The sequence below is a fragment of the Zootoca vivipara genome, chromosome Z2 (genome assembly GCF_965207765.1).
Source record: "Zootoca vivipara chromosome Z2, rZooViv2.hap1.1, whole genome shotgun sequence".
Classification (NCBI taxonomy): Eukaryota; Metazoa; Chordata; class Lepidosauria; order Squamata; family Lacertidae; genus Zootoca; species Zootoca vivipara.
The window spans coordinates 888,707-911,337 of NC_142585.1; the positions used below are offsets into that span (position 1 = coordinate 888,707).

General features: G+C 45.0%; 1 protein-coding gene across 2 annotated transcripts; it reads left to right on the plus strand.

Annotated features, from left to right (window-relative positions):
* The first annotated feature begins 603 nt into the window (after positions 1–603).
* Positions 604–21,844, plus strand: LOC148686505 (mitochondrial ornithine transporter 1-like). Of its 2 annotated transcripts, XM_088665131.1 has the most exons (7): positions 604–714; positions 7,909–8,031; positions 11,856–12,114; positions 13,322–13,462; positions 16,800–16,972; positions 19,540–19,698; positions 21,053–21,844. In XM_088665131.1, exons 2-7 carry the CDS (start codon positions 7,962–7,964, stop codon positions 21,178–21,180), a joined length of 930 nt encoding a protein of 309 aa, XP_088521257.1. In that variant the 5' UTR covers positions 604–714; positions 7,909–7,961; the 3' UTR covers positions 21,181–21,844. The 2 variants fall into 2 exon arrangements, with proteins under 2 accessions (XP_088521257.1, XP_088521258.1); XM_088665132.1 differs by lacking the exon at positions 13,322–13,462 and having other exon boundaries at positions 21,053–21,321.
* Positions 21,845–22,631: the final 787 nt, after the last annotated feature.

Below are 22,631 nucleotides of genomic sequence, written 5' to 3' on the forward strand. Positions count from 1 at the left end.
TCTGAAGTTTGTGATCAAAAAACAAATCCTGACAAGGTGGTAACAAGAACACACACACACACACACACACACACACACACACACACACACACACACACACCAAAAAAGGAGATTTACTAGGGGAGGAGGGTAGTTTCCTGTTGGCATCTGCCCCATATCTTACTCTGGATTGTTAATGCACATGTTGCTACAGGGGAGGAAGTTTGTGGGCAAAGTGTCCCACTCAACTTTCAAGTTGCTCCTTTTAGAGCTGGAAAAATTGTTTTGAAGGGAAGGTGAGAGAAAGGAAAGTGGATAGGTTGCAGAAGCAAGAGTGTTTTACTAATTTCACACAGCTATCCTAGTCTTCAGTTTGGGATTATTACTGTAGTATGCACAATGTGGACTCTGGTTCTATAATGTTTTGGGTACACAAACAGCAATTGGAAGCAAGTATAAGGCAGTCAACACCCACAACTCTGCTCTTGCCTTATACCTGAAGATGGAAAAAATGCAGTGTGTAGCAACTGTTGTCTGAACCAGCTTAATGATGCAAGATAAGAGCCAGACTGGTTAACCTCTTATCATAAGAACCTGGGCCCTATATAAACAGGGTGTGCTGGAGGGGAAGGGGACATTAGTTTCTGCTCAAAGTTCAAGCTTGCAAGCCTGGTGGGTGGTGCTGTTTGCAAGATTCTACTACAGCAGAGCTGCTGGCGGCAGAAACAATTTCTGGTATGTAGGATTCTCTACTGGTTGAACTGTCCCATGCACTGGTGGGATAGGAGGGGGGTGGAGGCTGTGATTCTGCTTTGGGTGGCGGAAATATAAGCAGTTTCCTATGTATGCAAGCTATGTATGGAGGTCTCGTACACCCCAGGTAGTGTGGTTGCTGACCTTGAGCCAGACATCTTGGAGAGTGAAGTCAAATGGGCCTTAGAAAGCACTGCTAATAACAAGGCCAGTGGAAGTGATGATATTCCAGCTGAACTATTTAAAATTTTAAAAGATGATGCTGTTAAGGTGCTACACCCAATATGCCAGCAAGTTTGGAAAACTCAGCAATGGCCAGAGGACTGGAGAAGATCAGTCTACATCCCAATTCCAAAGAAGGGCAGTGCCAAAGAATGCTCCAACTACCGCACAATTGCGCTCATTTCACACGCTAGCAAGGTTATGCTCAAAATTCTACAAGGCAGGCTTAGGCAGTATGTGGACCGAGAACTCCCAGAAGTGCAAGCTGGATTTCGAAAGGGCAGAGGAACCAGAGACCAAATAGCAAACATGCGCTGGATTATGGAGAAAGCTAGAGAGTTCCAGAAAAACGTCTACTTCTGCTTCATTGACTATGCAAAAGCCTTTGACTGTGTCGACCACAGCAAACTATGGCAAGTTCTTAAAGAAATGGGAGTGCCTGATCACCTCATCTGTCTCCTGAGAAATCTCTATGTGGGACAAGAAGCTACAGTTAGAACTGGATATGGAACAACTGATTGGTTCAAAATTGGGAAAGGAGTACGACAAGGTTGTATATTGTCTCCCTGCTTATTTAACTTATATGCAGAATTCATCATGCGAAAGGCTGGACTAGATGAATCCCAAACCGGAATTAAGATTGCCGGAAGAAATATCAACAACCTCAGATATGCAGATGACACAACCTTGATGGCAGAAAGCGAGGAGGAATTAAAGAACCTTTTAATGAGGGTGAAAGAGGAGAGCGCAAAATATGGTCTGAAGCTCAACATCAAAAAAACCAAGATCATGGCCACTGGTCCCATCACCTCCTGGCAAATAGAAGGGGAAGAAATGGAGGCAGTGAGAGATTTTACTTTCTTGGGCTCCTTGATCACTGCAGATGGTGACAGCAGTCACGAAATTAAAAGACGCCTGCTTCTTGGGAGAAAAGCAATGACAAACCTAGACAGCATCTTAAAAAGCAGAGACATCACCTTGCCTACAAAGGTCCGTATAGTTAAAGCTATGGTTTTCCCAGTAGTGATGTATGGAAGTGAGAGCTGGACCATAAAGAAGGCTGATCGCCGAAGAATTGATGCTTTTGAATTGTGGTGCTGGAGGAGACTCTTGAGAGTCCCATGGACTGCAAGAAGATCAAACCTATCCATTCTTAAGGAAATCAGCCCTGAGTGCTCCCTGGAAGGACAGATCGTGAAGCTGAGGCTCCAATACTTTGGCCACCTAATGAGAAGAGAAGAATCCTTGGAAAAGACCCTGATGTTGGGAAAGATTGAGGGCACTAGGAGAAGGGGACGACAGAGGACAAGATGGTTGGACAGTGTTCTCGAAGCTACGAACATGAGTTTGACCAAACTGCGGGAGGCAGTGCAAGACAGGAGTGCTTGGCGTGCTATGGTCCATGGGGTCACGAAGAGTCGGACACGACTAAACGACTAAACAACAACATGTATGCAAGCTATGGAGCATTTTGTGCAGAGCTGTAGGAACATGGGAGTTGCAATAGGTTAAACAGTAAAAAGGAATGGATACTGGATCATAGGTTCTGCATGCAAAAGATAATCCTGGCATCTCCAGCAAAAAGGATCTGTCTTATGAGGACTGGGCCAAACCTATTCCCGGTTTCTTTGGCAAGCTGCTGTTAGCTGGAATAGCTAGCCCTTGGCAAAATGGATCCATTAGGCCAGGGCTTTCCATATTTTTCATGTTGGTGACACCCTTTTTAGACTGGCATCATTTTGCGACACAGCAAGTTTTACTAGCAAACGGGAGGTTAAACTAACCCCTTTCCAGCCCCGGGAGGAGCATGGGGAGTGTTCATGTGATACACCTAGACACTGCAGCCAACACAGTTTGGAAAGTGTGCTGTAGGCTCTGTAGAAGGGGTACAAGTGTGGCTGTGATTTTCTCTTTCCAGCTTTCACATGATCTGGTCATCTGTTGCCTGCAGTTATTGGGAAATGGCAAGTTTCTAAGTACAGTAGCTTTAAAATTCCGCTCTCTGCTAAGGGTCATGTAGCAAAAGGGAGGAATTTTTAATAGCCCCACCTTCCAAGCTGCTCTTGGTGGGAAAGGATGATGATAATGGCATGTGTAGCAGTGAGCACAGCAGCAATGTATACTGTACCATGGGTTCTGCTGAAGCGTTAACCACAGCTGTGTATTTTCTTTCTGGCCCAATAACTATGTACATCAGGAATCTTCTTTATTTTCACTAGCATAAACAAGAAGTTCTTTTTTAAATAATAATAATAATAATGATTTTATAAAACTGGGGGGACGGGGGACATATACCGGTAAAACAAAAATGCAAAAATAATCACATAAAACACTCACACACACAAAAAAATGAACCATATTTATCATTCATATGTTCTGACATTGTTGACTTCCTCATGTCCCTCCTAACTGCGTTTCATTGTATATCATCCTTAGTAATTTCTATATCATACTTTGACTTATCTTATTTTTACCTTGACTAACATATTTCACCTCTTATTACTTCCTTAACAAACATTTCAATTCTTATTTAACGCTTATATCTAAATCTTAATATACTATAATACCTCTACAAATCCTCCTCTACAACCTCCATGCACTTCCAAATCTTATCCAATATCGCAATTATTTCTTAAATATATTTTGAATTTCCTCCAATCTTCTTCCACCGACTCTTCCCGCTGGTCAGTTCGGCCAGTTCCATAAATTCAATCATCTTCATCTGCCATTCATCCGCTGTAGGTAGATCTTCACTCTTCCAATTCTTAACCAGTAAAATTCTCGCTGTTGTGGCATACAGAAAAAAACGTATCTTTTTTAGGTATTTCCTCTCTAACTCTCCCAAATAAAAAAGCTTCTGGTTTCTTAACAAAGGTGTTTTTCAACACTTTTTTCATTTCATTATAAATCTTTTCCCATAAGTTCTTTACTTGGGGGCAAGTCTACCACATATGGTAAAAAGTTCCTTCTACTTTCACCATTTCCAAGATTTGTTATCATGTTTATGATAAATCCTAGCTAGTTTTACCGGTGTAAGATACCATCTATACATCATTTTCATCATATTTTCTCTTAAAACATTACACATGGTAAACTATATTCTTCTTCCACAACCTTTCCCAGTCCTCCATCATAATGTTATGACCCATGTCTTTTGCCCTGTAATTTCTGTAATTTCACTGATTCATCATTTTCCAGATCTAATACATCAGTGTTATCGAGTAACAGCCATTCTTTCATCCAGCAGAAGGCTGCTGCTTCAAAATATAACTTTAAAACCTCCTTGGTCTTTGGTATCCATTAACAATTTTCACTTTTTGTTCTGAATAGATTGCATTTATACCATTAATGAACCCTTGTCCAACCCCCATATTTACCAATTTTTTTGTCATAAAATTCCAAGAAACATTGTCAAATGCCTTCTCTGCATCTATAAAAATTAACATTGCTTTGGTATTCTTTTTTACTTCCAATCTTTCTAACACATCAACAATATTTCTGATACTATCTTTCATATGTCTTGCAGGTAAAAAACCTGCCTGATCATGATGTATTTGGTCATTTAATACCCATTTCAATCTTGAGGCCAACATACTTGCAAAAATTTTGTAATCCACATTTAAAAGGGAGATTGGACGATAATTCTTCATTTGTGTTCTATCCATGTCTGGTTTTGGGATCAGAGTTACATATGCTTCTCGCCAGGTCTCGGGTGCTTTGTCGCCTCCAAAGATCTTATTGCAGACATCCACCAACGGTTCTACCAGTCAATCTTTCAACGTCTTATAATATTTTGATGTCAATCCATCTGGTCCTGGTGCCTTGCCGATTTTCAGTTGATTTATGGCTTGTTCTACTTCCAGTTTTGTAATCCTATAATTGAGTGCTGATCTCTTATCATTTGGAATCTTTTGCATTCCATTTTTGCCCAAGAATTGTTCTATTTTGTCCATTTGCTCTTTATCCTTTTTATAAAGCTGTTTATAATTTCTGAAAACATTTCCTTATCTCTGTTGGGTTCTCAATAGTCTTCTCTTCCATCTTAATATTGGTTATTGTACGTTGTTTCTGTCTCTTTTTCAATTGCCATGCTAATAATTTCCCACATTTATTAGCAGATTCTTTTTGATCTTCCACTCCATTTCCTGATTTATTAATTGTGAATACTGTACTTGCAACAACTTAATTTCTTTTTTGGGTCTGCTGATTTTTTGGATTACACCTCAACTTCTCTTTATTTCAATTGTGACAGAATATTTTCTTTTTTCTCATTTTGTTGTTTCTTCCTAATCACATTCTGTTGTATCAGAAATCTTCTTATCACTGTCTTACTTGCATTCCAAATGACCCTTTTATCTGTCTCTGTGCTCAAATTTATTTCAAAATAATCCTTTAGGGTCTTTTGGGCCTTCTTAATAATCTCTTCATTTCTCATCAATACATCATTCATCCTCCATCTAAAGCAGTGATGGGCAACCTTTTGAGCTTGGTGTGTCAAAATTCGCCAAAAAAACCTGAGCATAACTCGCGTGGTGTGTCACTTTGAGAAAAAAACATAATTTCGCGATATTTATAGTTTAAATAACAAAAATGTATAATTGTAATATATAAGTGTATTTAATAAACCAAAAACTATTTATTTAACCAAACCAAACCAAAAACCCCTTATTTATCACAAAGTGCCCAGAGTTGTTGAGCTTTTTGGGGGGAGCTGCTGACCAAGGTTTTGGAGGTTTTTTGGGGGGGTGCAAAAGTTGCTTCGCTTTTTTGGGGGGGGGGTGTCCCGAAGCTGCTGCACTTTTTTGGGGGGGGGGGAAGAGAACAGAAATAAATGACGAATAATACCTTCGCTGGAACTAACATGCAGCACCAACATAGTCTGCCAAAGCGCAAAAAAACCCAGCACAGAACGGATTAAAAAACGAATGCTGTTACACCCAATCATAGTCTGCCAAAGCGCCAGAAAAAAACAGCACTGATGGGAGCTAGAATCTAAAACATCTGTCAGTCCCTATTAGAAATAGCTGCTAGTGGGCAATCGTACTACAGTACTGAGGCTGCCTGGCGACACTGCAGCGCACCTATGTTCCATGCTTTCTGCAAATGCATAGAAGTAGGTTAAAGAGTGGAAGCAAAGGGTAGGTAAGGTAACTTGGCACCCAGCCTTGGGCAGTTGTAATCAGCACCTGGAATTTCACCCAAGAAACATGAGCTTGTCAGGCAGCAGAGTCCACCTATGTGGTGATAACCATTCTCCCCAAAGCTGTATCCTGGGATGGCCTCAAGAAGCTTGTGCTTTTGGTAACATTTGGGAGAATGGCCTAGTGTCCCACAGTACCTGTCTGTATCCTGTTGGTTTCAGTGTTCTGTAGCAGCCCTGCAGGTTCCTACAGGCTTGTAAAATGACCCAAAGTCTCTCAATACTGTACTCTGACTCTTGGTATTCTAAAGACCAAAGAGCAAACTGTAGCAATCTTCACCATAATTTCATGCCACCTTTCTGTAGTTAGATTCTGTTGGTGCAGCTCTGCAGCTGCGCCCCACTACTCAGATTGGCATTTCCAGCCCTATGGCAAAAAGATGAGAGAGCAATTAACCTACAAGAGAGCAGCCTGGTTTTCTAGCTGTCCCAGGGACCTTGTAACAGCCTTCATCAGTTTTCTGACAGGATTTTCCAGTTGCTGTCTGGTTATTTCCCCTTAAGTCTTTTATGACAACTTCATGGCACTGGATGAAGACCTGTACAAAGCAAATTTTACCAACTTTAAAGAACCTCTGGAAATGTAGTATGTATATATTTGTGTCAAGGAATCTGCCTCACACAACTGTGCAACAGCTAGAAATTCAACAGTGAATGCTTCCTGTCTAGATGGGGAATGATCCACTTGCTGCATAGAGCTAATAAATGCCCAGGAGCCCAGCTGGGAGAAAATTTAGCAGCCTTTTCCCCCTGAAGAGTATTTGGCTGTCTGCTGACTAGCTGGCTAAGGCTGGGCTGGGTAAGAAGGGACAAGACAGAATGGAAATGCCACCCCCACTCACATTCCTTGTTTGGCTCCCTTTAACTTTTTGCACCTCATCTACCTACCTCAGGTAGCTGCCTAGGACACCTCATCCTGCTTCTCCATCTCCCCTTCCTTACAGGTCTGTTACTCAGATATTTACATAACTTTCGGTTGTGAGGGCAGGATGGAGCCTATTTAGACAATGCACTTCAGTGGTGTAGGAGTGCAGATCTGGGAACATTTACCCCAAGCTGAGGTAATGCTATCATCTCCTAGACTGCCAGGGTAATTAATGCCAGGCACTGGTGTCATATGGAACAGCAGATCCTCCTTGTTCTAGCAATTACATGGCGTAATAAGCTTTCAAGTGCGTTTGCAACAGATTAGCTTAGAAGTAGTCAGAAGCCTGTGAAAAATAAGCAAAGTTGGGGTACTTCTTTTGTTCAGTGAGGTTCCTACTTCATGCTAACAGTTTGAATAGTAACATTTATTTTCACGTTTACGTGCTTTTCTAAGTCCCACGGTCATACCTAGAGCAGACCTAACTGAAACAAATGGAACTAGATTCATAAATTTCATTGGGTCTGCTTTGAATGTGACTACCATTGGATACAACCCATAAGGTTGCCTTTTAGCTGAAGGTCTTTCATTAAAGCTCTGTGTGTTTTGCAAGCCCACCCTTTCAATGGGAAGGAAGCACCTCTAAGTTCAATAGTGCTCCCAGGAAACTGTTAGGATTGCAGGCACGCTGGTCCTAATAAACAGGGTGTTGTGTTGTGTTGTGTTATGTTATGTAATGATGCTTCTGCGCTTGTCTATATAATAATAATGGATCAGCACAGCTGCCTGAATTTCTGGACTCTCCTTGACTGGCTATAGGGGCCGTCATGATGAGTTGCTTCAAAACTTAACCACTACACTATTGATGTTCTTCTCCCCCCCCCTCCAGTCTTTCTTGCAGTCTTTTTGGGGACACCTGCACCTGAATATTTGTGTGCTGAGATGCCTACCGAACAAGCCCGAGTCCACCCGCTGGTGCAGATGCTTATCGACCTCACTGCAGGGGCAGCAGGTGAGCCTGAAGGATAGAGAGCTGCTGGGAGGATGGGTCAAGAAGTATCCCTTTAGATGGGAGACCAAGGATCAATGGCAGGTGTAGGGAAGAATGGAACTCTTAACCTAGGAGGGGGAGCTCCAAGCCTCTCTGACTGACCCATGGGACTTTCCCCATACCACAATCCCCACTCCCAGCCATTCCCCTAACCAGCCCTGCTTTGCCCCTGCCTTAAGTGCTTCTGTCTGTACAAAGGCAAAGCTTGCCTTGGTTGATCCACCCAATTTTGCCTCTGGTCTGCCCACCACTTGAATGTGGCCTTGTCCAAAAGGTAATGGCGGTCCTTAACTGGAAAGTGTTTCCCACCCCTCCCTTAAAACTGAGCAAGTACTGGAGGCAATGCCTGTTCAGGAAAGCAAGCAAGATTCAGAGAAGAGCCATGGGAAGTGGAGACCTTTGGTGGGTCTTGGATGTGAGGAGTGTGTGCATGCAAGTATATGGAGATCTGCTTGGTCTTTTATTGTAGTGTTATATATAGGTTTACATCTGGCAGGGCCTGTGCCCAGCCTGGCTTCTAGCTGTCTGCTCTGAAGGGAAAGAGATGTATAGAACTAGCAACAGTGTAAGGTAGATTTTGTCAACCTAGTGCCCTCCAAATGCTTTGGATTGCAAATGGTCTGATGGGAGTTGTAGTCCAAAACATCTGGTGAAAGCTGACTTATGACAACTGGGCTTGCTGGCAGGTACCTGCTGCTACCCTACAGGGTCTTGCTGTCAAATCTGTTTTGTGGCTAAGACTAAGTGCAGAGATCTCTGCACGTCCACTTTCCTCAGCTCATTTATTTATTCCCAGCTGGGTTTAGGTTAAGAAACACAGTTTTAGAATCACGTAAACATTAAAACAGACTTAACAATACAATATCCCATTATCCATGCTGCCCAAACATCCAAAAAAACAAAAAAAAGTATTTCTGTGGCAAAAATGCGGACAAGTTTGGTGCCAGGCTGACTTCCCTAAAGAGGGTATATATAAATTGGGATATATTGCATACAAAGCCTGTTATCAACACCACCCTCCGAATTTCCCTCCCAGGTGGTGTAGAGAGACAGGTCTCATGATCTCAGGATAATCTCTGTTCTTCCACTAAAGATATCCCTAAAACATCACAAAATGTATCCAAGAAAATAAAGGTTTTGGTCAGGTCTGCTCTGAAGTCTTATCTTTCGTACGTTACAGCATGTACTTCTGCTGGTTTTAACATTCAAACTGTAATTTTGTTTTCCTTGTCACGCTTTCTGAATCTCTCTTTGGGACCACTTTGGTGGTGAAAAGCTGTTTGTAGGTTTTATAAATAAATACAGGTGAAGTCAAGCAGAGACGAATTAGAATCGCCAAGCCATTGACAGATGATGTTCCAAGTCGGCAGAGAAATAGTCAGATGAAATAAATGGGCATTAAGTGCTCTGGGCAAAGCAAGCAGCAATGGTGAAAGCAAAGGTGCCTCAAGAAGGCATTCCACAGTCTGGGTGCCATCACATAAAAGACTCCACTTCTCATGGCTGGCCAGCAATAAACACAAGGCAGAGAAGAAGGAAAGGCAGGGAGAAGAATGGAGGCAAGATTGCTGCAGCTTTAGCTTCATTGCTGTTCTTTTATTATCAGTTGCTTGTTACTTGGAGGTCTCCGTGGAACTTACAACGCATGTAACACACAAATATAAACACATTATACCATGGGTGTCAAACACAAGGCCCGGGGGCCTAATCCGGCCCGCCAGACCTCGTCATGTGGCCCACGTAGCCGCCGCCGACAATAGCCGCTGACAGTAGTTCTGGAGCCTGCGATTGGCCGAGGGTCAAAACCGGGGGCGGGGCTGCAGGCGGAGTCCAGGGCTCTGGAGCCACGCTGACGGCCTTGGCCAGGGAATTTCAATTTCGAATGAGGCTGAGGGAGGCGGTGGCACAGCGGCCAGACGGGGAAGTGAGATGCAGGAGGAGGAGGAGGAAGCCCGCCGAGGAGGTAGGAAAGCCCTACAGGCGCCGCCGGCAAAGTTGGTGCCGGGACGGAGCAGCGCTGGAATTTTTTTTGGCGGGCTTTGCTGTTGTCTCCGAGAGCGAGTGAGGCGGCACTGGGGAGCCGCCGCCCGCCGCTTCCCTTCCTCTCCTCGGCTGCATCCGGGAGGTGGGTGAGCGAGCGGGCAAAAGGGACGCGGAGTGAGCCTGAGGGGGAAGTAGGCGAAGCGCAACAGCCGCTCTCTTGATGGAGCCGGGTTTCTCTTCCCTCTTCACCCGTTTTCTCCTCATAGACACTTGGGAGGATGCCTGGCTTTTGCTCAGTTCCGGCGGAGCTGCTCCCCGGGGGGCGGCCGGGAGGGAGGCGACGGCGGCGGCACGGGTTCCTGCTCTTCCCGCTCTGCCGCTGCCTCCTCTCAGCCCCTCGTGATGTAGGGCTCCAGATGGAGTCGCCTCGCGGTTTGAGTAGGTGGGAGGGGAAATTTTTTTGGGGGGGGGAGGTTTTCAAGCCTCCTCTGCCTGCAGTCCCGGTAGGGAGAGGCGGCGGCGAAGATGACAACAGCGCGGGTGGGGGGGAAGAGCAGCTCTGAGGTGAAGATGCACGTCCGCTGGGGCTGCCGCCACCGCCTTCCTTCTCGGGAAATCCGCTGCCCTCCCTCAGCGCGAGGGGAAGGGACTCTGGCGCTGAGGAGGGAGGATGCAAAAGCAAAGCAGGGAGTTGGCGCTGCACCGCATGTTCCTGCCCCTCTCCAAAGCATGGGGTGGGTTGCAGCGTGTGGCATCCTGCCTAGCCGGGTTTGGGTGTGCGCAGGGCAGGAGAGGGAAGCCCTCTTTCCATCTGCAGGTTTTTAATCCCAGCAGTGGCTTTCTCCTTCCTGCCGAAGGTTTAGTTGAGCCCCCCCCCCCCGGAAGCCGTCAATCCCCACCTTTTGTTCAAATTTCCCTAGTTTACATCCCCTCCCACACACGCGCCACGACGCAGGAATGTGATCCGCGTGGGGGCGGGAATGAGCTTACCTTATTACAAAAAACAGTAATAATTGAATGCAGTGACAATAATTTATGATAATAAAGAGTAGACACATAGTCCTACAGACACAACCGGCCCTTTGAGGGTGACCAAACTGCTGATGCGGCCCCCGATGAATTTGAGTTTGACACCCCTGCATTATACCATAAAAACAGACCAAAACCAACTCCAAACTAGCCACAGGAAGTTTAGCAGCATGCTAGTAAGTAGCAAAGTAGCATAATCTTAGTTAGGTAAAATATATAGGTCATCCTGGCACTGAAGAGATGCCAACAGCTATGGGGACATAGGCATAGCTGTCAAGTTCTCCCTTTTTAAAGGGAAATTCCCTTATGCTGAATAGGCTTCCTCACGAGAAAAGGTAAAACTTGACAGCTATGGACATGGGACTTGAGATGTTTGATCTGAATGCTTTGACAAGTTTATATGGGAGAGGCCCCCTAATATGTCCCATTTCCATCATAGCAGCTTAGAACAGAAGCAGGCCTTATAGCAGGCATCCCCAAACTTTGGCCCTCCAGATGTTTTGGACTACAATTCCCATCTTCCCCGACCACTGGTCCTGTTAGCTAGGGATCATGGGAGTTGTAGGCCAAAACATCTGGAGGGCCGCAGTTTGGGGGCGCCTGCCTTATAGAATGGGGAGAGTGTGTGAGTGCTGCTCCTTTAATGCTCATCCCTTGACATGTTTCATGGGTACATTTTGGCAAAGTGGGTACTGCGATACAGTTGGTTTGATCCACCCTGTATTTCAGGAGCCAGCGAGTGACCTTGCCTGGTGTGGGGTGGCTCTTTGCAGGTGGTGTGGCATGCGTGGTGACCGGGCAGCCTTTTGACACCATCAAAGTGAAGATGCAGACCTTCCCAACAATGTACCGGGGCTTCTTTGACTGCTCAGTCAAGACCTACCAGAAGGAGGGCATGCACGGGCTCTACCAAGGCACCACTCCAGCCTTGCTGGCCAACATTGCGGAGAACGCCGTGCTTTTTGCCTGCTACGGGTTCTGCCAGCAGCTGGTGAGGCAGCTCTTTGGGTTGGGCAATGTCCAGGAGCTCAGGTACAGTCTTTTTCTCTTCCCCTCTCTTCTTCCAGAGGCTCTGAGACATTGATATAAACAGTGGTGCATTGTTGCTTACAGCCAAGCACAGGGTGGGTGGGATGGGTGAGGTGTGGGGCTCGCCTGCCATCTTCCTCCTCGGTCTCAGTTTGGGCCTCGTGAGAAGGCAGGGAGGTGGATGGGGGCAAACCTGGAATTAGTTGGCTCTGCCTGTCCTCAGTTCTGGCTCACCCTACTGTTTGCCTCCACATTGTCTGCCCTATGAGTCCCAATGGACACCAGCCACCACTGGACGCCCAGGGTGAGTCATAGCTTCAGGAAAGGATGTCATATGGAGGAGGGAGAAAGATTGTTTTCTGCTGCTCCAGAGAAGCGGACACGGAGCAATGGATTCAAACTTCAAGAAAGAAGATTCCACCTAAACATTAGGAAAAACTTCCTGACAGTAAGAGCTGTTCGGCAGTGGAATTTGCTACCAAGGAGTGTGGTGGAGTCTCCTTCTTTGGAGGTCTTTAAGCAGAGGATTGACAGGCATATGTCAAGAATGCTTTGATGGTGTTTCCTGCTTGGCAGGGGGTTGGACTGGATGGCCCTTGTGGTCTCTTCCAACTCTAAGATTCTATGATTCTATGACTGGTGGCCCAACTCTATGGAAATCCCCTCTGGAGGAAGTTAGACAGGAACAGTCCCTTCTGAGTTTCAGGCACCTGGTCAGAACTGTTTGATTTCAGGAGGTCTTGTGCCCTGAATACCTCTCAGATGTTTTGCTTTTTCTTTTAGGTTTTAAATCCTTGAGGTTTTAAATCCTGCAGCTTTAGTTTCTTTTAAATATTTGACATAGCATAGCATAGCATAGCATAGCATAGCATAGCATAGAATAGAATAGAATAGAATAGAATAGAATAGAATAGAATAGAATACAAAGGGAGGGTTGGGTGGGAGGCTGCTCTGGGTAGGATCCCTTTGGGAGGATCCTTTTCCCCAGCTTGGTCAGACTTCCCAGTCAGAGCTGCAGCCCAAAACCTCTGGAGGACACCAGGTTTGAGTGGGCTTATTGACTTAATCAGCTCATTTCTTCTGCTGGCGAAAGGCAAATGAATACATAGAGTATGGGAGGATTGGAGGCTGTTCCCTAGCTGTGGGCTCCCCCCCCCCCGCCCTCTGGTCTTCGCTTTCCTCTGAGGATTCTTCTCTCGGGTTATTTCAGTGATTTGCACAGCGCGATTGCCGGCTCCATCTCATCAGTCTTCTCCTCCATGGTTCTGTGCCCCACAGAGCTGGTGAAGTGCCGGATGCAAGCTCTCCATGAGATGAAGGTCACAGGGCAGACAGCTTTGTCGAGGCACAGGTACTCGGAGGTAGACTGCCTCGCAGCATGGAGGCTCTATTTCGTTATCCAGGCTAATGGGTGCCGAGACGTCTCTCCCATGTGATTTCTCTCTCTCTCTCTCTCTTTAATTTTATTGAAAAGCAATCAAATCATACAAATCATACATAAACAATAATGAAAATAAATTACAATCAAATAAATCCAAATAAACATAAATAATAATAATAGGAAAAAAAAGAAAACCCTGATTACCCTTCACCCCCAGTATTTTCCCCCCTCCCCCCTCAGACTTCCCTCCGCTGTTTCCTCGACTTTTGTTTCCAATTTTACTTCAGTTCTGCAAGTATAATTAATTACTTATTCCTCTGTATGTTCTTTGCATGCATTCTGTTTTTATATATTTTCCTATCCCCCTATCTTCCTTATCTCCAATTTTTATCTTTTATCAAACTTCATACCTTTTTATTCTAAGCATGAGAGCATATCTTCTCTTACATAATAATTCTTTATGTATTCATCAAAACATTCCCACTCACTTCTTAATTTTTGTTTCGACTGATTTCTCAAAGCTGCTGTCAATTTGACCATTAATAAATACTCGCTGAATTTACTAATCCACTCCTCCTTTGTAGGTATTTTAGATGTCTTCCAATATGTAGCGATTAAAATCCTGTCTGCTGTGCATGCATATAAGCACACTTTATTGTGTTTTTTTGGGAATCTCTTCATTTAATAATCCTAATAGGTACACCTCTGGTTTTTTCTTTATTGATTTTTTCATGATTTTCTTTAATTCTTCATGTATCATTGACCAAAACTTTTTTATTTCTTGGCACGTCCACCACATATGTATAAATGTGCCAGGTTCCTCACTGCATCTCCAGCACAAATTGTTTTTTAATTTGTAAATTTTGCCGTCTTAAATGGTGTTAGGTACATTTTAATAAAATTTTCTTTTATGTTATAGGATGCCGTGAATTTAATATCCTGACTCCATAATCTCTCCCATTGATCAATTTGAATTGTTTGGCCGAGATCTTTAGACCATTTAATCATTGATTCAGTTGTTTCTTCTTCAATTAAATCCCACCCCAATAAGAGATTATATGTTCTAGAAAGTAATTATTTATTGTTTTGAATCACTTCCTTTTCAAAATTTGAATTTTCTCTTGCAAACCCTATTTTTTTATCTGCTCTAAAAATGCTAATCAATTGTATATACTGCCAATTACTAATGCCGAAACATTTTAGTTCTTCATATGTCTTTAATTTATAATCCTCTACATGCTCTTCTACTAATTGTTTATATGTGGGCCATTTTCTCTCAGAATTTAATTTTTTAATTGCATGAGCCTCAATGGGTGAAATCCACCATGGCGTTTTCAATTCGATGTATCGATGTAAGCCATGGCAGGATTTTTAAACATTTGCTAAACATAAGACATACCCCGAAAATAAGACATACCTCCATGCCATGTGGAGAGAGACCGCCGAGCGCCCCAACCAGCCAGCGGGACTCAGAACGCTGGCTGCAGCAGCAGCAGGAGGAAGCCTGCCGGCTCGGTGCCTGGAGCCAGCTGCTGCAGCGACGAGCGCGCAGAGCACCCGAGCCAGCGGTCTTGCCTCCGCCTGGCCCGACCGAGGAGACCTGCCTCCCCGCCTCCCAGAACCAGTGGCTGCAGCATGGAGCGCGTCGAGCGCTCCGCAAGACCAAGCGCTTGGAGCGCTCTGTCGGCCGGGCGGAGCGCCCGAGCCAGCGGTCTCCGCCTGACCCAGCCGAGGAGACCTGCCTCCCCGCCGCCCAGAACCGGCGCAGCGCCAAGCGCTTGGAGCGCCCTGCCGGGCCGGGCGGACCACCTAAGCCAGTTTTTCTTCTTTTTTTCTTCCCTTTTTGTAATGTACAGAAATGCAAACTATAGCTTATCATCATCATTAATTAATGTACAGAAATGTAATGTACAGAAATGCAAACTATATCTTATCATCATCAGGTAATTAAAAAAAAAAGACACCCCACCGAAAATAAGACACCCTGTGTTTTTTTGAGAAAAAAAAGTTGTAAGACGGTGTCTTAAAAAAGGGGAAACACGGGTATATGGTTAGCAAATTCTTTATTTATTTAAGCTGTTTCATAATTTAGAAATGCGTGCCAACCGAAACTACAGTTATAACTCTCAAGATCTAATGTGAATTTAATCCTTTGAGAGGGGAAGCCATCTAAGGCCCCCTCTGCCCTACACATTCAAAGCAGTATTGTACCACTTTAAACAATCATGCCTCGCCCCACCAAAAAATAATAATTCATGGGAATTGTCATATTAGAATTGTTGGCTGGAACATCTGGAAGGTCCCAGATTGGGGAAGGATACCAAATGTGAATTATGTATTGAGAAAGAGAGAGAGGCTTCCTTGATTTCTCTGTCTGGTCCCAGGAGTTCTGCATAGGCCACACCTCCTTCCTATGCCACACCCCTCCCAGCTTTTCCGCCTGGCTGCAATGTGTCCTTGAAATCCAAGAATGCCTCCTGCTTGCCTGAGTGGAGAAATGTACTGCTGTATGCCACTCCAGCCTCCACAGTGGTGTGAAATTCCAGGGGATCCAAGCACTCACCCAGGATTTCCTTTACAGACACAGCGAAGACTGGGTGTCTTTAAGATGTATGGTTTATCACATATATGCAGCCTGAGCCTATGAAGGAGGGGCTCACAACATTAACACCCTAAGAGGCTCTCATGTCTCCCATAGCTGCAGCCAGTGCTTTTTTTCTAAAAAAATGTTTAGGGGTACTCTCATTTTGACTCAAGAAAATCACCATTTAATAGTTCAAATTGGGAAGAATAAATACAGTAAATGGACAAAAGAACAAAGATTCACAAAATGTTTAGGAGTATGTGTACCCCTGCACTCCCCCCCCCCTAGAAAAAAAGCACTGTCTGCAGCCTTGGGTTAAAACAGAAATCAGCCATGGGTCTCTGGCCCTCTGGTTGCTGCTTTCCTCAGCTTCTAGCTCACATCATAGTCAACCAAAAACATGTGCCTTTTGGCTTTCTAACTAACAGTTGAGGGAGGAGCTCCTTCTAATTTCCCCTCTCCTTGGCTTTCCTAATGGCTCATAACCTTCCTTTTGTTTTCTTAGTGGCTCATCTCAACAGTGTGCCTGGAAGCCTCTGGCTTTTGCAAGACTAGCCTGTTGCCTCCTGCACAAAGATGAATGTCAAATATGTTGTCCCAGCTACCCAGGCATGCAGTCCCAGGAAGGCTGCCCATTGGGAAATGAGGCCCTCAACCTACCCCTAATATGGATTCTCTGTGCCCTCCATGTGTCATGGGACTTTCTTCTCTCCCCTCTTATAGTTCCACCTGGGCTGTGGTGAAAACCATCTTCCATTCAGAGGGCCCCCTGGGTTTCTTCCAGGGTCTGACCAGCACATGGCTACGGGAGGTGCCTGGCTATTTCTTCTTCTTTGGGGGTTATGAAGTCAGCCGAAGCTTCTTCCTCCAGGCTGGACAGTCAAAAGAGGAGCTGGGTAAGCAAAGCCTGGGAGCAGGGGGATTTCCCCACGCGGTCCTCAGCTTTGCCCAGTAACCCAGCAGAGTAAGCTTTTTGCAGGGGTATTCTACAATGTGCTATTGATGCAATGATAGTGCATTAGTGGTGAACTAACTACAGATCGGGGAATGTGGGTGGTGCTGTGGGTTAAACCACAGAGCCTAGGGCTTGCCAATCAGAAGGTCGGTGGTTCAAATCCCCGCGACGGGGTGAGCTCCCGTTGCTCGGTCCCAGCTCCTGCCAACCTAGCAGTTCGAAAGCATGTCAAAGTGCAAGTACAGTGGAACCTCGGTTTATGAACACCTCGGTTTATGAATTTTCGGTTTATGAACGCTGCGGACCCATCTGGAACGGATTAATTCACTTTCCATTACTTTCAATGGGAAAGTTTGCTTCAGTTTATGAACGCTTCAGTTTATGAACAGACTTCCGGAACCAATTGTGTTCATAAACCGAGGTACCACTGTAGATAAATAGGGACCGCTACAGCGGGAAGGTAAATGACATTTCCGTGTGCTGCTCTGGTCCGTCAGAAGCAGTTTTGTCATGCTTTCCACATGACCTAGAATCTGTACGCCGGCTCCCTTGGCCAATAACACGAGATGAGCACTGCAACCCCAGAGTCGGTCACGACTGGACCTAATGGTCAGGGATCTGCATTATTGCTTTTTGGACATATACCTTTGCGCTGCTGGGCAAGAAAAAGTTTACAACATTTCAGTAGAAAGTTACAATATAAGCACTGATTTGGAAATGAAACAGTATATCCATCCCAACATCTTTTGCAGCTGCAAACAGTACAGTACAGTATATGGAAAGCAAGACAGCAGATAACTGCCTAAATACCATCATGAACACAAATCTTCCTGAATGGACAATACAAAGGACACCTGGAGGAGGGGTCCCCTCTTGGGGGAGATCCAACAGTCAATAGCAAGGGTTCAGTTTAGTCCTATTTGGGTAGTCAGCAGAGCTTGCTGTTGGGCGTTTAATGGGAGGTCTTGAGAAGCCCCAATGTAAATACTGTACTCTGGCAAAGAAAATATATATTTGCTTAGAATGATCTTCTTCTTGGATGTGTATGGTGGCATGCCTCAGTTTGCCTTTCAGAGGTGCCCTGAAGAGTGATTCCATTAGAATTGGCTTTCTTGCTCTCACACCTGTGCCAGCTGCTCTGCCTGCCTGCCTGCCTGCCTGCCTGCCTGCCTGCCAGGAATGCAGGAAGGGGATTCTGGAAGAGCGTAGACTCTGCCAGCAGGTGCCAGACCCAAGCAGAATCTTGCATGTCCTAGAATGTACTGATGATTCCTCTGGGGAATGCCAGCCCCTTCCTTCTGGGAAGCTCTGACACAGTGATTGTGGTGGAAGGGCTCTGATCCAAAGAGGAAAGCAGTTGCCTGCTTCTGTGCCAGCCTCCTCACCATTTATTTTTGTTTGCTTATTTCTGAAATGCATAAACAGCTTGCTCAAAGAAAGTATCCAAGCAGCGTGCAGTCTGACTTTATATATAAAGCATGATTAGGATGTGCAAAGCAATTAAAAATAGATATGCATAAAACCGTTTATGAAGGATGAAATCAATGAAACATCTGAAATGGCTGTAACTTAATTTATGTGTCTGGATAGATTTGTTGAACACAGAAAAGTTTTCAGCAGGTGTTTAAAAGAATATAGTGGATGTACTTGTCTAATGTTGATAGGCAGGAAGCTTGCTGTTCCAAGTTCCTTTTCTTGGTCATCACTTGGCCACTACTGAGGCTACAAAGTTTGCCTGACCCATGAAACAACATCATTATCATTATCCATCATCATCATAATCATCATCATCATCATTAGGTGGCTTCCAGCACATATAAAACATAATAATATGTCAAACATTAAAAACTTTCCAATACAGAGCTGCCTTCAGATTATTGCCCATCTAGCCCAGTGTTATTATCCTCTGGGCTAGGGAGCACCTGCAGCCCTCGTAAAATTGTTGGACTCCAACACCCATCAGCCCCAGCCAGCATTGCCAATGGTTAGGTTGATGGGAGCTGGAGTCCAGCTAGATTCACAAGTTCCCCATCTCTGCTTCAGCAATTCATGGCCCTTAGGGCAGCCTTTTCCAACCTGGTGCCCTGAAACCATATTGTACTCCCAACTCCCATCATTGCAAAGTCCCTTTTATTAGAGTTAACCAAAAATATCACAAAATAACGAGAAGGCTTATGAGTCAATCGTAACTCTGTATCAGGATCAAACTTACCACCATTCTGCTCTGTTAGAGAGCCTGCTATTATGTAAACCCATCTTAAGCTTTCTGAAATGTTCCAGAAGTGGGTCTTGCCTAGATCAGTGTTTCCCAACCAGTGTGCCTCCAGATGTTTTGGGACTACAACTCCCATCATTCCTGACCACTGGTCTTGCTAGCTAGGGATGATGGGAGTTGTAGTCCCAAAACATCTGTAGGCACACTGGTTGGGAAACACTGGCCTAGATGCACTTGCACATAATCTGCTTGAGCAACAACGGTGACCTTTAAGCTACACCTACTTTTTGCAGGTGCTCTCCCTGTGACTGTGAGTGGTGGAATTGGTGGTGCTGCTTTCTGGCTGGCTGTCTATCCCATTGATTCAGTGAAATCACGGATACAGGTGTTGTCCATGGCTGGGCGGCAAGATGGTTTCCTGCTCTCCTTCTTACACATTCTACGTACAGAAGGCAAGTACTTCCTAGACATTTATTTATTTAAAACATTATTATTATTATTATTATTATTATTATTATTATTATTATTATTAAAAAACTTTATCCTTAAGCAGCTGGCAAGGTTCCCAGAGTGGCTTACAAAGAAGAGCAGTCAGACAATCCCTGCCCTCAGGGCTACAATGGAAAAGGCACAAGGAAAAAGGAGAGGAGGAGGAGGAGGGCTTAGGGAAGAAGAAGAAAAAAAGCAAACTCTGGGCAGCAGTTCTTAATGGTATAGTTTGTCAAGCAACCAGCTGCAATGGAAACAATTCAGGCAGGCTGATGGCATGGCTGCTGCTAGGGAACTCTTTAAAAGGTAAAGGTAAAGGACCCCTGACCATTAGGTCCAGTCGCAGACGACTCTGGAGTTGCGTGCTCATCTTGCTCTATAGGCCAAGGGAGCCGGCGTTTGTCCACAGACAGCTTCCAGGTCATGTGGTCAGCATGACTAAGCTGCTTCTGGCGAACCAGAGCAGCGCACAGAAACGCCGTTTACCTTCCCGCCGGAGCGGTACCTATTTATCTACTTGCACTTTGACGTGCTTTCGAACTGCTAGGTTGGCAGGAGCTGGGACTGAGCAATGGGAGCTCACCCTGTCACAGGGATTTGAACCACCGACCTTCCAATCATCAAGCCCTAGCTAACTGTCAGTGCTTGCAGAGTCTGGTACACAAGGGCTATGTCTGAAAAACCCCTTTCAGCCAAGCCCAATTGTTATGTGCCTGACCTGAGAACATAGGTGTCTGTGGTTGGCCAAAATGGCCTCACTGGATAAACAAGGGTGTCCTAGAGGTGCCCAATTCAGACTGTGGGTCAGAGGTTCCCCACTAGGCATCAAAAGACTGCCTTGTTATTGCCTCTTTCTATGGGTATGGACGATCAGGTTCAATCCCAGTCCTCCCTGCTGAAATACAAGAGGACCTATCAGCATGGGCATTCTGCCGGTTCGTGAAGACAGAATTGTTTAGGCAAGCATTCTCCTGAACTTGAATTTCTGGTTTTATTGCTTTTAATGGTTTTTATCGCACATTTCTTAATTGTTTTTCTTTTATATTTTAATTGAGGATGTTTTAATTCCCTAATGGATTTGTTCATATGCATTTAATTATGTATTGATTTTTACAGTTGTAAACTACTTAGAAACCATTTTGGCATATAAGAAGTAACTAATAACAACAACAATTTAATAATAATAAGTGCTGAGAAAGACCCCTCTCTGTCTCAGCCCATGACATCAGCTGCCCTCCAAAGCAGACAATATTGGGATAGATTGACAAATAGTGTGGCCTGGTATAAGATGGTTTTATTTATTCCTTTTTCTTGTAGGGTTTATGCCTCTTTACTGCGGGCTGATGCCCACGGTGATCCGTGCCCTGCCGTCCAATGGTGCCCTCTTCCTTGCCTATGAACTGACTCAGAAAAAGCTGACCAGCCTAGCAGAGAGGACAACTTGAAGTCTGGACTCAGTCCCAGAGAAACAGGGACTTTGTTGATGGATGGAGAGAGCTGGGGATTTTCTTGGTTGAACGGAACTGCAATGGTCAGCCTCTCTCAAGGGGATCTTGGAGGGGACACCCTTGGCTCAAGGCAGGAAATGGGGGGGTAGGTTAGGGCTTTCTGGATTTCAGGGTATCTATCAGTGGAGTGGGATTGGGAGACAGCCCAAGATTGCTTTTTTCTCAACAGATGCTGCAAAGACCAGCAGAGCAGCCAGACAGCAGAGACATATTGGGGGAACTGTGAGATGGGAATGATTTGAAATCAGCCATCCTGTGGGGTGTGGGAAATGTGACAAGGCAGTCCAATTTCTTAGCGATCTTTATTGCAAGCTTCCCCAATTTGACCATCCTCCAGATCTTTTGGACTATAATAGCATGCTGGATGGGGCTGATGACGAAGATTGCAGGTAATTACAGCATTTCTCCACTTTCCAGTTCACCTGAAGATGCAGGGCAACCGGCTGAATGAGGCCCCATGGAAGCAAGACCAACCATTGCATTTTGTTCTCTCCTTTTTTAGCCTACTCCAGGCTTTGTTTTTTGTACATATATTGTCCTGCAAATCTCGAGATTTGTGTGGGATCTCGGGAAACAGAGAAATAAACACTGTTTCCCAGACCGTCCATGGGCTGGATTTGGAAGGCGATTGGGCCGGATCCGGCCCCCGGCCCTTAGTTTGCCTACCCATGTATCTGTAGCATTCGTATCTCACATTTCTTCTCCAAGTACAGAGTGGCCTATGCAGCTCTCTCTCCTCTTCATTTAAACTCCAAAACAATCTTGTGAGCAATGGAGCAATGGACACAGAGCAATGGATTCAAACTTCAAGAAAGAAGATTCCACCTAAACATTAGGAAGAACTTTCTGACAGTAAGAGCTGTTCGGCAGTGGAATTTGCTACCAAGGAGTGTGGTGGAGTCTCCTTCCTTGGAGGTCTTTAAGCAGAGGCTTGACAGGCATATGTCAAGAATGCTTTGATGGTGTTTCCTGCTTGGCAGGGGGTTGGACTGGATGGCCCTCGTGGTCTCTTCCAACTCTATGATTCTATGAGATAGGGTAGGTTGAGAGACAGTGGCTGGCCCAAGGTCACTCAGTGAGCTTTGAGGCTTAGAGGAGATTCAAACACTAGTCAACCAGGTCTTGCACTTTAATTGCTATACCACACGAGCTATGTGAACACCCCTGTTCTTCATGCGTGTGCTGGGCATCACATCTTCTAGGGACCTGCTTCTGCAATGCCTTCTGGGGAAGGTGTGTGTGTGTGGCATGGTTGCGCCTCCAGTTAAAACACAATATGCAGCCATCACAATAATGTTGCATCTGTACAGGGAATCATAGAATCATAGAATCATAGAGTTGGAAGAGACCACAAGGGCCATCCAGTCCAACCCCCTGCCAAGCAGGAA